This window comes from Sinohyriopsis cumingii, chromosome 8 (genome assembly GCF_028554795.1).
Source record: "Sinohyriopsis cumingii isolate HCF-2022 chromosome 8, ASM2855479v2, whole genome shotgun sequence".
NCBI lineage: Eukaryota > Metazoa > Mollusca > Bivalvia > Unionida > Unionidae > Sinohyriopsis > Sinohyriopsis cumingii.
In genome coordinates this window covers 18198773-18214014 of record NC_142968.1, presented here as the reverse complement: position 1 = coordinate 18214014, position 15242 = coordinate 18198773, and the positions used below count along the sequence as shown (strand labels likewise).

The following is a 15242-nucleotide window of genomic DNA, read 5'->3' as shown; positions in this document are numbered from 1 at the left end:
CTGCGTGCTTACGTGCATATAAAAAGAAAACCAATCAGTTATTAAAGTGAGCCCACTTCATATACGAAATACTGCAGTTTTGTTGTAATATTGGATACACTAACTCTAAACTTTTCTACCAATTACCTGAAGTCTGCCCTAGGGTGTAATATCCTTCCCGTCTTGAACCAGACAAGTCCATTATACCCCAGGTGAGAACAAGTAGTTGGATTAGATTGTTAACTAATTTATAGTACTGATGCAATAAAACGATTACTGCTTTCATAGGGAGTGAAAATCTAGAGTTGTCAGTTTAGTTTCGTAGGTGACATGTGTGCGGGAAACAACATAACTATTGACAGTTTAATTTTTTTAAATAATTACGTCTGCCTGAAAATACATAACTTGTTTATCAGTTAATAACAAATTAGATGCAATCTGTGCTATACTTTCTTACCATGAGATGTCTGAGAAAAATAAAATGGTAGCAAGTGAAGTAAATGGCATTGCGAATTAATGTTATATCACGTTTCTTCCTTTTCTTGTTGTTTTTATGGTCTTATTATGTTGCTTTCAAATAGGGGAAGTGATATCTATATATGGTAAAGAAAAAGGAATCAAGGATTAATTTTTTTTTACATTTTTCATTTAAATGATAAAAGACCCAGTTACAAAACTTACATGTGCATCCCTGTACAAACTGCGGATAACTGTTCGTGCGTCTTCCTGACCCGCCGTATCACTGGAATAATGAAAATCAATCAATTAACTAATCAACCAATCAGTAGCAAGTCCATACATCAATGACAATTCAATATAATTTGCTAGAATATTGATTACAATATAAATCAGATTGTTAGCTTTCCACCTTTACAACAAAGGAATTGTTGTATTAGTGATTATGGCGCATTATTCGTAAGTAAAAGATTTCGGGTTACATTTCCTTCGTCGGATCAGCCCTGATGGCTACAGTGATGCGTGCTTTTCGCAAGACATTATCCCTGCCTTGGAATGATATAACCTTGAAGATTTTGCTTATCATTAAATACCAAACGAAACCGAATTAACCCTCAGCACACCTACCTTTAGAATCAATATTACATTTCCGGTGAAATGTTCACATATTGATCTACCTTTTGGTCCCATTTAGACCACGTTGCTCTTAATCGAAACCCTTGCTATGCAAAGGCCAAAGCGTATGGTTCCTACAGTGTCACATTTAGTACATATAGTCACTACATATTCCCAATTTTGCCCATAGTGTCCCGTTTACGGAAATGTAACCATATCAATAAATACCCTGACCGTGTTTTATGCCACTGGATGTTATAGATTTAAAAACATTTTCCTGCACATGATAGGCTTCAGATGGTCTTGTCTATGTTTTGCATTTGCGTTTGAAAAAGACTCATTAAGAGTCGAAAGCGCTCATGCTAATTAGATACTAGTTTTGCACTGTTCATTGTCAGTTTATTACATTTATCTTAATCAATCACAGACACACGTGATCCCTGGTTGAATCCGGTACAACTGGAAGGACTGTTATTCGCTATATGATTTGTATTCTCTCTCTCTCTCTCTCTCTCTCTCTCTCTCTCTCTCTCTCTATTACATTTCTATTAGATCAACGGCATATATACTTACAATATCTGCAGCTTCACATCTCTGTCCTCAAATTTTATAAATTTCGTACTGTAGTGTCCAGCTGTAATGAGAAGGATCAGTTATTACCGTCAAACTATGAAACAAGAAAATCAAAGTGACTTAGTTTCCAGAACCAAGATGAACACATATATTCGCCATAGTTACATTGCTTGAATAACTCCATGTATGACTTTTAGAACGTTGAGCACATTATTAGAACGACTTTTTCGGTTGATAGTAAACATTTTAGGCAAAAACTAAATTTGCTCAAAATGAACGAAATTATAAAGGGAAGATTTGCAAATTGAATTTATTGATAGAAGTATGATGGCAAATGTACATGTAGCTAAATGTTAAGTTTCCTATAAGTAACATTGGTACAGCAAGCTTCCTTTATCAAACGGTACACCCTTTGCAGGGGACACCACTGGGCAGCATGAAATTGGAATATGTATCAATTAAGTTAGATCTGACGGTAGAAGGGTGCCTTTTTTATCTTCAAATTGTTTAATAGTTTTGGGAATATTGCAATATCCTTCGTCTGTGTGTTTCCATATACCCTAAACCAATTGGGTGGAATTCCCGAAACTTTATAGTTCTGTTGCCTCGTTGTAAACAACTGCAGGGAAGGCGTTGATATCCTTGTTCCCTGCGGTAGTTTTGAAGGGTAAGAAGTCATATTTATACGAATTTCAATAACAATAACACCTGTATATACTTTCTAACCAAACTTAATATGTGTAACCAACTAAAGAGTACCCATCATAGATCCATGGGTCACTGTTTGGGATGCAGAGGGATGGTATAGAGGTGGTTGGGATTGCAATATACCGAAGAATAGTGGGGATCTAGGATGGAGAACCATTGGAATTGCTATTGACTTGTTTTATTAATATACTTCAAGAACAAACTCTGTAAGTTCCAGCTGCTACGTAAACGGTACATAGATTTTCACCTGTTTTATTTGATTGACTTGTATAGAATAACCTCGATTACCAAAATTTATCATTAGAATATAACAAAGACGTTTGATACAGTTTGGTTGTATGTTTTTGTGAGTTTTAACAGCGCACATTATCGGCTATATCATGTACGCCAAATATGAGTTAAGGACCTTTGTCAAGGACGCACAGAGGCAAACGATCCGAGCTGGTATGATCGGGTATCAGTCCACGGCCCGTGGACTTCAAGTCCTACTCTCTATCAACTGAGCTTCTGTTATTCCAATGACCAGTCTAGACATTTCTACGAGGTGACACGCAAACTGTGTAATTTGCAGTAGGTCAGAAGTCAAAAGGAGTTACTATATATTACACTGCAAAGGCTGTTCATCAGATGTGTCAAAACAATTATAATTGCATAACCGTTTCAAAGACTGTGGCCTCATTTCTCAGCAAATTCAATGTTTTACAAAACAAACCAAACTTTCTGACCGTTTTAGCGTTTAATATTATAATAGGGAGGTCGGATAATGGGGAGGTTGGATAATGGGGAAGTCGGACAATATAATATGCATTTGAAAACAAAACCATTATATATATATATATATATATATATATATATATATATATATATATATATATATATATATATACCCTTCTGCTTTTCTAATGTGTTCATGTTTTACTAAAATCTGTGCTGGTGGTTCTGCTTAGGAGTACATTTCTACCTTCATTAGAGTGATAAATAAAAACATTATTATCATTGTTATTATTATTATTATTATTACTAATACTACTACTGCTGCTGCTGTTAGTGATGCTGCTGCTACTACTACTACTACTACTACTATTACTACTACTACTAGCGCAGCAGCAATATTATCTTATGTGATGATGATTGAGATAATCAAGGATGTCGTACTTTTTTGGTAGCAATATGACCTCTTTACAAATTGGTTGTTGACTTATGGCTTGAAATCATTATCTAAATATTTTAATACATGTAGAAAAGTAAGGTCTCCACCTCAGATGAAACAGATATAAGATAATGATTCAAATTAGGTGCACGTAATTATTATCAGCATGAACTATGTACCGTCCGCGTATTATGTGACTGGATGACTGATGAATGGTTTGCATGAGAGAGAGAGAGAGAGAGAGAGAGAGAGAGAGAGAGAGGATCAGGAATGGGTTAAAAATAAATTTTAACAATCCAGAATAAGTTTCAATATACTGCATGAGAGAGCATACATAAACGAGTACAGTTGTTACATCAGCTACACAGCTAATGATACAATTTTCAGACAAGAAATTCCATTGAGTTTGGTATGTTAGTCGTTGCATTTTCTTGCCCAAAAGATCCCATAAGGGGGCAGCTATCATTTTCTTTTTCATAAACGAATTTCAAAGGTTAAAGGGGATACAATCCTTGCGTAGGACACATTTTGTTTCCGGGAATCTCCTATACAATATTTTAAATACATTCAGGTTTTGAGCTGATATTTCTTATTCCACGAGTGTACGCTTTTTTTCCTCGAAATCTATCCTAGGTGTACCTTTTTCTAGTAAACGTAGTGCACGAATGTTGACCAAGTAAAATATTACGCGGGTTCTAATAATGTTTACACAATGGGCACAGTTTTACTTCCCAGACTTCAGAGTGGTTCCTTTCATTTCTTTTCTTTTGTTTTAAAAATTTAATAAGAAAAGCCACAATTTTAGCGAAACGGTTAGGCTTATTAACTACAGGAATATTTGTATCAAATCCGAAAAGCCTATTTATGATCTTCACTTACCTCTTATAAATAAATGCAATAAGAAAAAAATCAATGTGTACATGTGCCATTACACACACACACACACACACACACACACATATATATATATATATATATATATATATATATATATATATATATATATATATATATATGTATATATATATAACTGTCAATTTAACAGGATATCATTTATGTTCATCCTTTATTCTATCAAGCGCTTTCGTAAAAACATCTTGAATGCTCTTCGTACCTTTTTTGTGTAGTACTTTCTTATCAGTATATTAAATACTATAATATGCTATATGTATCCAGCAGTACAGCTATGCTAACATGTCACACAAAGTATACTCCATAACTACCGTTTGATTTGGATGAGGTTAAAGCAGAACTCCCAGGTACCCAGTTGTAGTTCTATAATTTCAAGCCAGTTATGGACGGTTTTACAATAAAATCAACATTAAGCACATACAGTTTTATTTTCTCCTTTGATTTTTAAAAAACTTAAAACTTAGCTTAACCGACTAGTAATAGTTTCTCAATACACACAGAAATTGTACTCTTCATCAGAGTACAAAACATTTTGGCGGTAAATGAAAACCTCAGATGATGTTTTCAAACTTGGACAAATAACACACACACACACACACACACACACACACACACACACACACACACACGTTGGGTAGATATAAGAGTTCCACAAAAGGTGTACTGTCAAATCTTTCTCATAAGACAATGAATAAACTTGCATACATTCAAACTTGAATGCTATATTAAATCTGCAAATGTTAGTCAATGTTAGCGCACATGTAGTAACATATCCGGTTTATTGACTTGGACAGTTCAAGTAGCTGGAGCGCTTCTCTATTGTTAGGGTCTCAGGTTCGAGCTACTGTTGTATCGCGAACTGTTCTCTCATGAAACGTGGACTTAATGACGGAATCACGCATATCAGCCTGTCATAATCGATGAGATTTTGACTTACAGGTGAAGTGGGTCTTAGTGCGAACAGACACTGAAGATACGAGGACATGATTTCGATAAATCAAAGTGAATACATCATAGGAACGGGTCAAATGTCTCGGATAGCTTGGGTGGTCATAGCGCCATCTAGAGCCATGGAGGACCTATATTGTGCATTCGCATATAGTTAAGTGAATTCCCATTACCTAATTCGAATAATACACGAATGACATTGCGCGCAAGTGCTTGTTGCTTTCTTTTATATCCAATGCATAATTATGAAGTAACACTGACTGCCGAAGTTTATTACTTACTTACCCAATGTTACAGTGTAGCAGGTGTCAAACTTGCCGTAAACGTAACGTTCAATCACTGACGTCTTTCCAACGTACTGATCTCCTAATACTACCAGTTTTAGATGAACTGGTCCACGATTCGCCATTCAGCTTTGACGCTGACGTCGCAGCTGTCTTCTAGGATGTCAGTACTCTCAGTTTTGTCCAAAGAATTAATCAGCACAGTTTATACTTGGGCATCTTGTCATGTGTATACACTGATATTTCCTTTGCATTTAAATTTCTTCAAAATATTTCCGTTCACAAAGTCTTTAGTTCCATCAGATCAGGAATTAGTTTTTACCTCATCATTTGTTTCAACATGTCGAGGGTTAACATCACATTGTGCAGAAATATAACAACATTCTAGGTACAATTTAAAGATGAAAAAAACCACACTGGAATAAATACATTATTTCTAATAGTTTATCTTCTAATCATCGTTTGCAATACAATTCGATATTCCAATGCAGTCATACTGACAGAAACTACGGACATTTGCAAGTTGATGTACCAGTCTGTTACGCGGTATTCCTATTTCCTTGTTGAGAGAAACATTTGAAGTTAACAAGCAAACATTCCATGACAGATAACGTGCCAGTAACAGTCATAACCTCTCGATATCGGGTATTCGTGTGGGTTATGATACAAAACTCTGTGTCCTCATTTCACACGTCTATGCTGAATTAAAGATAACTTCTACTTATCACATGACCATCATCCATCTATATAACCCTTAGTAAGGAGGTGCAACCACACTCTCTCTCCCCCCTTTCATTCTCTCTCTCTGTACACACATACACACACAGAGCTAATATATATATATATATATATATATATATATATATATATATATATATATATATATATATATATACATATATGTATGTGTGTGTGTGTGTGTGTGTGTGTGTATATACCCTGGTAAGCTCCGACGTAATAGATCATTGGCTTGCTGGACTAACAAGTTGCTCTCTAACAAGTTGTTCTAAGATTTTTGTTTTCGTTTGGTCGTGCAAATTTACCAAAAGAATGATTGCCTAAATTTGCCTCTAGGTTATCACTCATTATTTTGTGTCCTCATTGAATTAATGGCAATTCTAGAACCGGTGCATACGTTAGCTAATGGAAGGACAACAGTAAAGGATTTTTTTTTTTTTTTTTTTTTTAGCATGACATCAGCTCTCTATCAGTTTGGAAGTACATGATGATACCTAATCACATGAGTACTGTATGGGTCAACCACGGTCTCCAAATCAAACGTGTACGGTCGTATCAAACTATGTCAGATAATGGTAGATACTCGTGGATCTACCTTTACAGCCGTTACAGTTAAATCTGGTCGAAGACACCTATCGATACTTTGTACATGACGTCATAGACTTTTATAATTTACTTCTCTTTAAATCACTGTCAGCTATCTTTTTGTCCATCTTCCATAGCAAATGAATTTGAAACATTGCCTCCATTAAAACTGAAAGATTTCATGACGTCTGTGTGTATTGAAATAAAAGAATAAGTTTGTAAATAGCCAATGCTATATGCAGAATAAATCATTTGCTCATAGTCCTGTCTCATAATACCAGAATAACAGTATGTGACAAATTCCATTCCTTTAAAGAATGTCAAAGATTCAGGTTGACTGAGAAGATGACAGACACCTTTCACAAGGGAGGTAAACCTGTTTGGATCTGAAAAGGGCCTATACAGTTGGGTAACTATACCGATATAAGTTGTCAACGGATGAAACTTTAAACCGGAACAATTAGACAATGCTAGACATGACTTAAAACCTGTCTTGTTAACAGAATGCTTGATTACAATTGCTTTTAGTTTGGAAATTAAATCTAAAACATCTGACTAATAAGTGGCAAAATTATCTGACTAATCATTGGTATAATTATCTGACAAATCTGATTAATCATTAGTATAATTATCTGACTAATCATTGGTATAATTGTCTGACTAAACAGTGGGATAACTGTCTGACTAATCATAGGTATAATTATTCCACAAATCTGACTAATCAGTGGTATAATTATCAGACTAATCAGTGGTATAATTATCTGACTAAACAGTGGTATAATTGTAAGACTAATCAGTGGTATAATTATCTGACAAATCTGACTAATCAGTGGTATAATTATCTGACTAATCAGTGGTATAATTGTAAGACTAATCAGTGGTATAATTATCTGACAAATCTGACTAATCAGTGGTATAATTATCTGACTAATCAGTGGTATAATTATTTGACAAATCATTGGTATAATTATTTGACAAATCTGACTAATCGGTGGTATAATTATCTGACAAATCAGTGGTACAATTACCTGACAAATCTGACTAATCAGTGGTATAGTTATCTGACTAATCAGTGGTATAATTATCTGACTAATCAGTGGTATAATTATTTGACAAATCATTGGTATAATTATTTGACAAATCTGACTAATCGGTGGTATAATTATCTGACAAATCAGTGGTACAATTACCTGACAAATCTGACTAATCAGTGGTATAATTATCTGACTAATCAGTGGTATAATTAACTGACTAATCAGTGGTATAATTATTTGACAAATCATTGGTATAATTATTTGACAAATCTGACTAATCGGTGGTATAATTATCTGATAAATCAGTGGTACAATTACCTGACAAATCTGACTAATCAGTGGTATAATTATCTACTAAACAATGGTATAATTGTCTGACTAATCAGTGGTAGAACTATCTGACTAATCAGAGGTAGAATTATTTGACTAATCAGTGGTAAAATTATCTGACTAATCAGTTTTATAGTTATCTGACTAATCAGTTGTATACGTATCTTACTAATCAGTGGTACAATTATCTGACTAATCAGTGGTATAATTGACTGACTAATCAGTGGTATAATTTTCTGACTAATCAGTGGTAGAATTATCTGACCAATCAGTGGTATAATTGTCTAACTAATCAGTGGTATACTTAACTTACTAATCAGTGGTATAATTATCTGACTAATCAGTGGTAGATTTATCTAACTAATCAGTGGTATAATTATCTGACTATTCAGTGACTGACTAATCAGTGGTATACTTAACTTACTAATCAATGGTATAATTATTTGATTAAGCAGTGGTATAAATATCTGACTAATCAGTGATATAATTATCTGATTAATCAGTGGTATAATTATCTGACTAATCAGTGGTATAATTATCTGACTAATCAGTGGTATAATCATCTGACAAAATCAGTGACAAAATCAATGACAAAATTATTTGACCTATTTGTGGTATAATATCAGACCATAAGTGGCAAAAATATCTGACTAATAAGTGGTACAACTACCAGACTAATCAGTGGCAAAAGTATGTTAATATCCATTGGTAGAATTATCTGACTAATCAGTGGTAGAATTATCTGACTAATCTGAGGTAGAAATTGCTGACTAGTCAGTGGAATACTTATATGACTAATGCGTAGTAAAATTATATGACTAATCAGTGGTAGATTAGTGGTATAATTATCTGACTAATCAATAATAAATTATCTGACTAATCAGAGGTAGAATTATATGACTTCTAAGTGGTAGAATTATCTGCCTAATCAACAGTAAAATGATCCGACTAATAAGTTGCAAAAGTGTATTACTAATCAGTGGTAGAATTATATGACTTATCAGCAATTCTTAAACAAGGTCAAACCCGAAACCTTCTTGAAAAGCAGTTTCAAATTTCAACCGAGATATATAGATCAGACTATCCGACATGCGCAAAATTTGGACGCGTGTACTGACCGATAAAAATGCTCCGACATAAACAGAGCTTAAGTAAACACTTCTTGAAGAAAAGAGGGGTGGGTGGTTAACTTTGAATTTCAGTGTAAAAAAAGTCCTAAATTAGCCACATTGTATATTAAAGAAATACTCCAAGTAAGCTACACATTAAATGTCCATCCACCATCACATACCACACAATGAAATATTTCATGCGTTACAGCAGTGGTTCCCAAACTTTTTCGGGCCACTGCCCCCTTGGTTATCCTTAGCGCCACCCTATATCACCCAGTAACAAGCATTATTCATCATTAGCGCCACCTTCGGTAATCCCACCGCCCCCGCCCATTGTCATCATTAGCGCCACCTTCGGTAATCCCACCGCGGGCGGTAACGACTACTTTGGGAACCCCTGTGTTACAGTATTAGTGTAGGAAAAGAAAATATCTATTTAATCCGTACAGGATTAACTACTTCTATTGAAATGTTATTAAAAGTCACACGGCTCAAGTAGTAATAATTAATCTTGGATGTAATAAATAGGGGATATTTTCTTTTCCTACTTTAATAATGTAACGCATGTCATATTTTATTTTGTGGTACATACAACGCGATATTTTAATGAGCGGCAAAGTAAGGGGAAATAACTCGATAGAGAAGCGAAGTCGTCATTTACCCACCTTAAGTCAAATACAAATTGTTGTTTTGAAATGTAACACTTATTTTTTTTTTTTAAACCAGAGTCTATTCAATCCTGATTTTTGAAAGATCTCACCTTAACTTTTATAAATAAACTTACAGACGAAAATTATCGATTCGCTATGGACTTTTACAATGGTGGCCAGGTACTAAACTGGGTCAGTAAAAGTCTAATCGAGTCTAATCGTCAAAATACGGGGAAGTACAGTTTGTGTATCAACACGCGTATCTTTCATTGTGACATCACAGCGCGCTATATTCAATCCGGATTTTACTGGATCACGCCTTAAGAGTCATCTTGTCCGAAAATGTTCATACGGATGAACACGGATGTTGCCGTATGTACTTCTCGGTGCGAGTATATAATGACCATACAACACGATATTGGTGTATTCAGATCCAAATAAAGTGAATAATTGCCATTCAAAGGTATGTATAATCAAATTCTAAACAAATGACACTCATGACTTAAATAGTTTGTTTTGAAAGCCTACATGCCCTGTAAACTTTTTACAAAAGCTAAGTTGAAAACTGCTAGATTTCAGCTTCCGAATTACCAAGGGTATAAGTTGATAAGTGGTTGCATTGTTGGAATCAAAAGCTGGAGTGCCGGTTGGACTCCAAGAGGTAACCAATATCACAAGGCAAAACATATTAAAGAGGGTTTAGCCCAAACAAACCATGAATGTTATGTGTCGGTAATGCAAAGCAAACATACCAGTATCGCATATAGTTTAACGTCATGAATATGACGTCATAAAGGGGATAGTGTCATTTCTTAAATGATGTTGGGAAACAAAGCCATCCTTCTCTGGAGTTCTTTCATTTTCAAATTATCTTTGGGGCATGATTTCCAAACGCTTTCAAGTAAGTTGTTGAATTTTTTTATTTCCTAATATAAAAATGTTGTACAATAATTCTGAATTTTGTTTTCGTATATTCAATGTTATTGATTTTGTCAGATCTATATTCAAATGGTAACGAAAAAAGGAAAAATACCTCATCACTCTGAATGGAAACATAAACCCAAGTGTTTGCATTAAGATATGAAAGGCTGGATTGGAAATATGAAATATTTGAAAAAAACTGTATTATTTTCCTACAACTTTTAGCAATAGTGTGCTTTAATTTAGTTAAATCCAGACAGGGATATAATTCTATCTTAGTAATATAGGATACTAATTTTACATTATACCTCGTATATGTAAAAATGCCTCTCATTGTTTGTATCCAATATTGGAAGTTTCCAATTGTAATTCTAAATTGAACGTCAATGTAGTTATGTAGGCACCTTTATGCATCTAATAGACAATTTTAATTGTTCTAAAATGTAATACTAATGTTGTTATAGTACTTTCTGTTCATTCTTGATTTTGTGTCATAAGGTTCTTATTTGTCTTTAGGTGTCAGCACAATATTTCCAGGCGGGCGTGTAATGATTACTATCAGCTTTAACAATAGCAGCCAGGCAATAATACATTTTAACAAGAAAAAAAAATCCGACGTTGGAATTAAACATTACTATAGTAAAAGTCACACAGGTCATATATGCATTCAACACCAATTATTTCAGTAATGGGTGTCATTTTAAAGAATTTGATTCTAATTACCTTTATGTGGTAAATATTCACTTCATTTGGATTCTTGTACATCCACATTCCTCTGGAAAGTAAACAATTACAGGCCCCCAAAAGTGCCTACGGCAAAATCAATGTTAAATTACTTGGACATTTTTGGACGAAATGAACCTATAGGTGTGATCCAGTACAATCCGGATTGAATGTCGCGCACTGTGAGGTCAAAATGAACGCTACGCAAATTCGTACTACCTATATTGTGACGATTCCACTCGAGGTGCTTTTTTCTTGATCCAAATTTAGTACATGGTCACCATTGTAAAAGACCGTACTGTAGAGATAGATGATTTTCGTCGGGAACATTCTTGATGACAGTTAAGGTGCAGCTCTCCCCCCCCCCCCCCGCAAAAAAATTGAATATACTTTGGTTAAAGAAAAATAGTGTTAGATTTTAAAAGAATAATTTTTATTTAATTTGAAACGAGTAAATGCGCATACATGACCCATGTGACTTGTACTATAGTGCAGTGCAGTACAACACAATTTTTTTCCCCCAATAAATAACGCCTTTACTGCGACATTATGTATCTCGGCATTAAATCTGGGTTACATTGAATAACCTTACTGGTTTCTCTCGTCCATAAATGTTCATGTACCTTAGCACTTGTTTTGGAGGAACTATTTTATAATTGTTTCTCTCATTAACGGGCATATTCATACCAATTTGTGCAATACATTCCATCACAAACGGAGGCCGGTTTCCGAATGTAGACGTTATTATTGTAGGTGACGCAACAATGAATACATCAAATTACGTGTGTTGCAACAGTAATACACCTTGCAGACTGGAGCGGTTATATAATGGTCTTGAAGGATCATTCATTGACAATAAAAAGTGAAAATTCAAGAGACAGTTACAGCTTTTGTGAATTAAATTCCAAATAATCCTAAATGTTTATCACAAGACCAAAACTATATAATGTCTCTTGAATGTCCTGATGTAACACAATGGTGTAGCTTAGAATGTCTTTGAATGAGTTTTCAATGATCCCAAGGCAGTTTGCATAAATCAAACAAATGAAATGGACACTTTAGTAATTCCAATTGAATAATTTAAATAAATAATTTCTCTTAAATTATAGATGAACACAACTGCCAACTCTGATAATGTATTTCCACAGACTGAGATATAACAGGAATGAATCGTATTAGAATGTGAAGATTGTAATATGAAAATACCCAGTCTATCTATAAAAAAGACTGACTACAAATTTTGCTACGTAAACATGTTTACAACTTACAGTCAAGGACAAAACTTAAAACCATGGACAAAAGTTAAACACACAATATATGTTAAATATACCTAACAGTATCAGAGTGTCAACATAACAAAGATAGCTGAAATAGGCAGAACCAAACGACCTGTTGGACTAATATCTAGTAAAAAGTCAGTTTGGAGAAAATACAAAAACAAGAATTATGGTTCAGTATAGTATTTAGTAAATAACCCAAAACGTATACTATAGCGGCTAGAATTATCTATATGAGGTATTTGACGGTAGGACATAGGAGTTTACTGAATAATATAAGTTATAAGTCTATGTGCATTTATCTGATGATGCTAGTGATGCTTAGACTACAACACGATCTTTATAATGCAGTAAAATCCATTCATGTTTGACTTCAAGGGGTGTTCCCTTACATCGCATCACACACTAACGCATTATTGATCTTATCACGTGTAAGAACAATCTGTGGAATTGAAAAAAGAAAACACCTCGCTGAGCTGACCGCCACTTTGAGCCTGAACCCATGGAAAATCTGAATCCCTCCTAATCGCAGAACGGACTAACTCTAACTATGGATACAATCTCTAATTAGAGTTGTTATATTATAAAATAACAAAATTAAATCGGTTATACAATGTTGCGTTCAAACTGCAACTATGGTTTGCAAACAAAAATAACCAAATATCAACAAAAACAAGCAAGTGAACCCAACAAAGACGCTGCTACAAACTTGTCTCATGCGTGGTATAGAAAACATTGTCAATATCCTGATTTATCGACCACCTGTAGCATATAACAATTACATATATCTTTGGTAGCCAACGGTCGACATCCATAACTTTGCATATCGACTCTTGCAGTCAGTATCGCCATGGTACGTCACGGATATGCGGAATATATCCAAATTATTGCAATATTTTATGTGAAGCTTTTGAAGAAATAAGAACCTTTCATAAAAGAAATCCAGTTGAGATAAATAGCTACCTTATCTTTATTTTGTGTGCGCTACATTAATTTTACGAATCATTGATGATGCATTTGCAGCAGGGAGGGCGAATCCTACAACTTTTTTTAGAGGGTGTATTTCTCTAAAATAAAGGTTGCTACAAGAACGAAAATAGAAGGTCAATAACGTCAAACCGAAGCCTCTGACCGACCGAGACTTCTCTAATTGGGTTAGCTTATTTTGTTATTTTATCCTTGACGTCTGTATTTCAAATTTGTATGAGTGCACGTTTATCCACCCGGACACTCAATGATTGACGTCTCCCTCCCTGCTGCTCCAGTGTGGTGTCATTAAATCGTTATATCAATAATAACACTAACCGTGGAATCTCACACAGCTCAACTAGCTCGACAGCGACTAGAGGCAATTAAGATATATTTCCCCGTCCGTGATTCTGTGAAGTAACAACAACAAGCGCTTCAGGAGTCTCAGGTGGAATTTACCAAGGGTGCAGAGCAGTTATTTAAACCAGTTATCAAACCAACAAAGAAATTTGTTACAGCAACTGAGGCAGCACAAAAACTCTTGAAGCATTGCATGTTGACATTGCAAGCAGTCTTCAAGCAGCTCGACCACCACCGGGGAAACCTCCTCAACCACAACCTGAGGATGAGCCACATTTCTGCCAAAATCAAGAATTAACATTATATATAAATTCACACAAGGATCGAACCCAATTACTTGATATTGTCGCATTTTGATATAGTGATATAGATAATTATGTAAAACCCGAATATGTTAAAACAATGAGATTTGCCAATTGGACTAGGGATGTATATCGCATTGCTACTGATACTCCGCAGATCAGATCTGAGGAAGATATTAATCAGTTTAATATTTTTAAACAGACAGAAGATGAGTATACTAGTCAAATAATACAGGAAAAGAAGAAGCTAAACAATCAAGGAAACGAAGAGAAAAAAAAAATGAAGTCGAAATTTAAAGAGGTTTTTTGAGCAAGGAAACAAATAGAAGAAGATTTGGAATTCGAAGAAATTTAGCGAAAGAGGGAATTACGTTCAACAAGTAAGAAAGAAGCAAAAGAAACAACTGGTAGTGGACTGAGCGATTGGGTCACTCGAGGAAGTGGTCTTATTACTCCATGTCCCTTCAACGTCCTTGCCGATGCTGAACGATTAGAAATTCTGATTAGCGGAGTAAGTGGTCTTGCCGATGCTGAACGATTAGAAATTCTGATTAGCGGAAAACGAGCCGGCAATAATTCCTCATAAATCATTAGTGAAATAGCTACTATTTGTCAG

At 34.7% G+C, this 15242-nt stretch overlaps 2 protein-coding genes across 3 annotated transcripts in view; one reads left to right on the top strand and one right to left on the bottom strand.

Moving 5' to 3' along the window:
- The window catches only part of LOC149793062 (ras-related protein Rab-13-like), a 39009-nt gene extending 32731 nt beyond the window's left edge, over positions 1-6278 (bottom strand). For both annotated transcript variants that reach the window (XM_089966285.1, XM_089966286.1), the window contains exons 1-3: positions 5627-6278; positions 1624-1684; positions 661-721 (exon numbers count right to left, since the gene is read on the bottom strand). In XM_089966285.1, the coding sequence (XP_089822411.1) occupies positions 661-721; positions 1624-1684; positions 5627-5750 (246 nt within the window). In that variant the 5' untranslated portion in view covers positions 5751-6278. The remainder of the gene's footprint in view (positions 1-660; positions 722-1623; positions 1685-5626) is intronic.
- Positions 6279-10878: 4600 nt separating this feature from the next.
- Positions 10879-15242, top strand: part of LOC149793061 (uncharacterized) — a 48144-nt gene continuing 43780 nt past the window's right edge. The window contains exon 1 of the mRNA XM_089966284.1: positions 10879-10975. Within this exon, the coding sequence (XP_089822410.1) occupies positions 10891-10975 (85 nt within the window). The 5' untranslated portion in view covers positions 10879-10890. The remainder of the gene's footprint in view (positions 10976-15242) is intronic.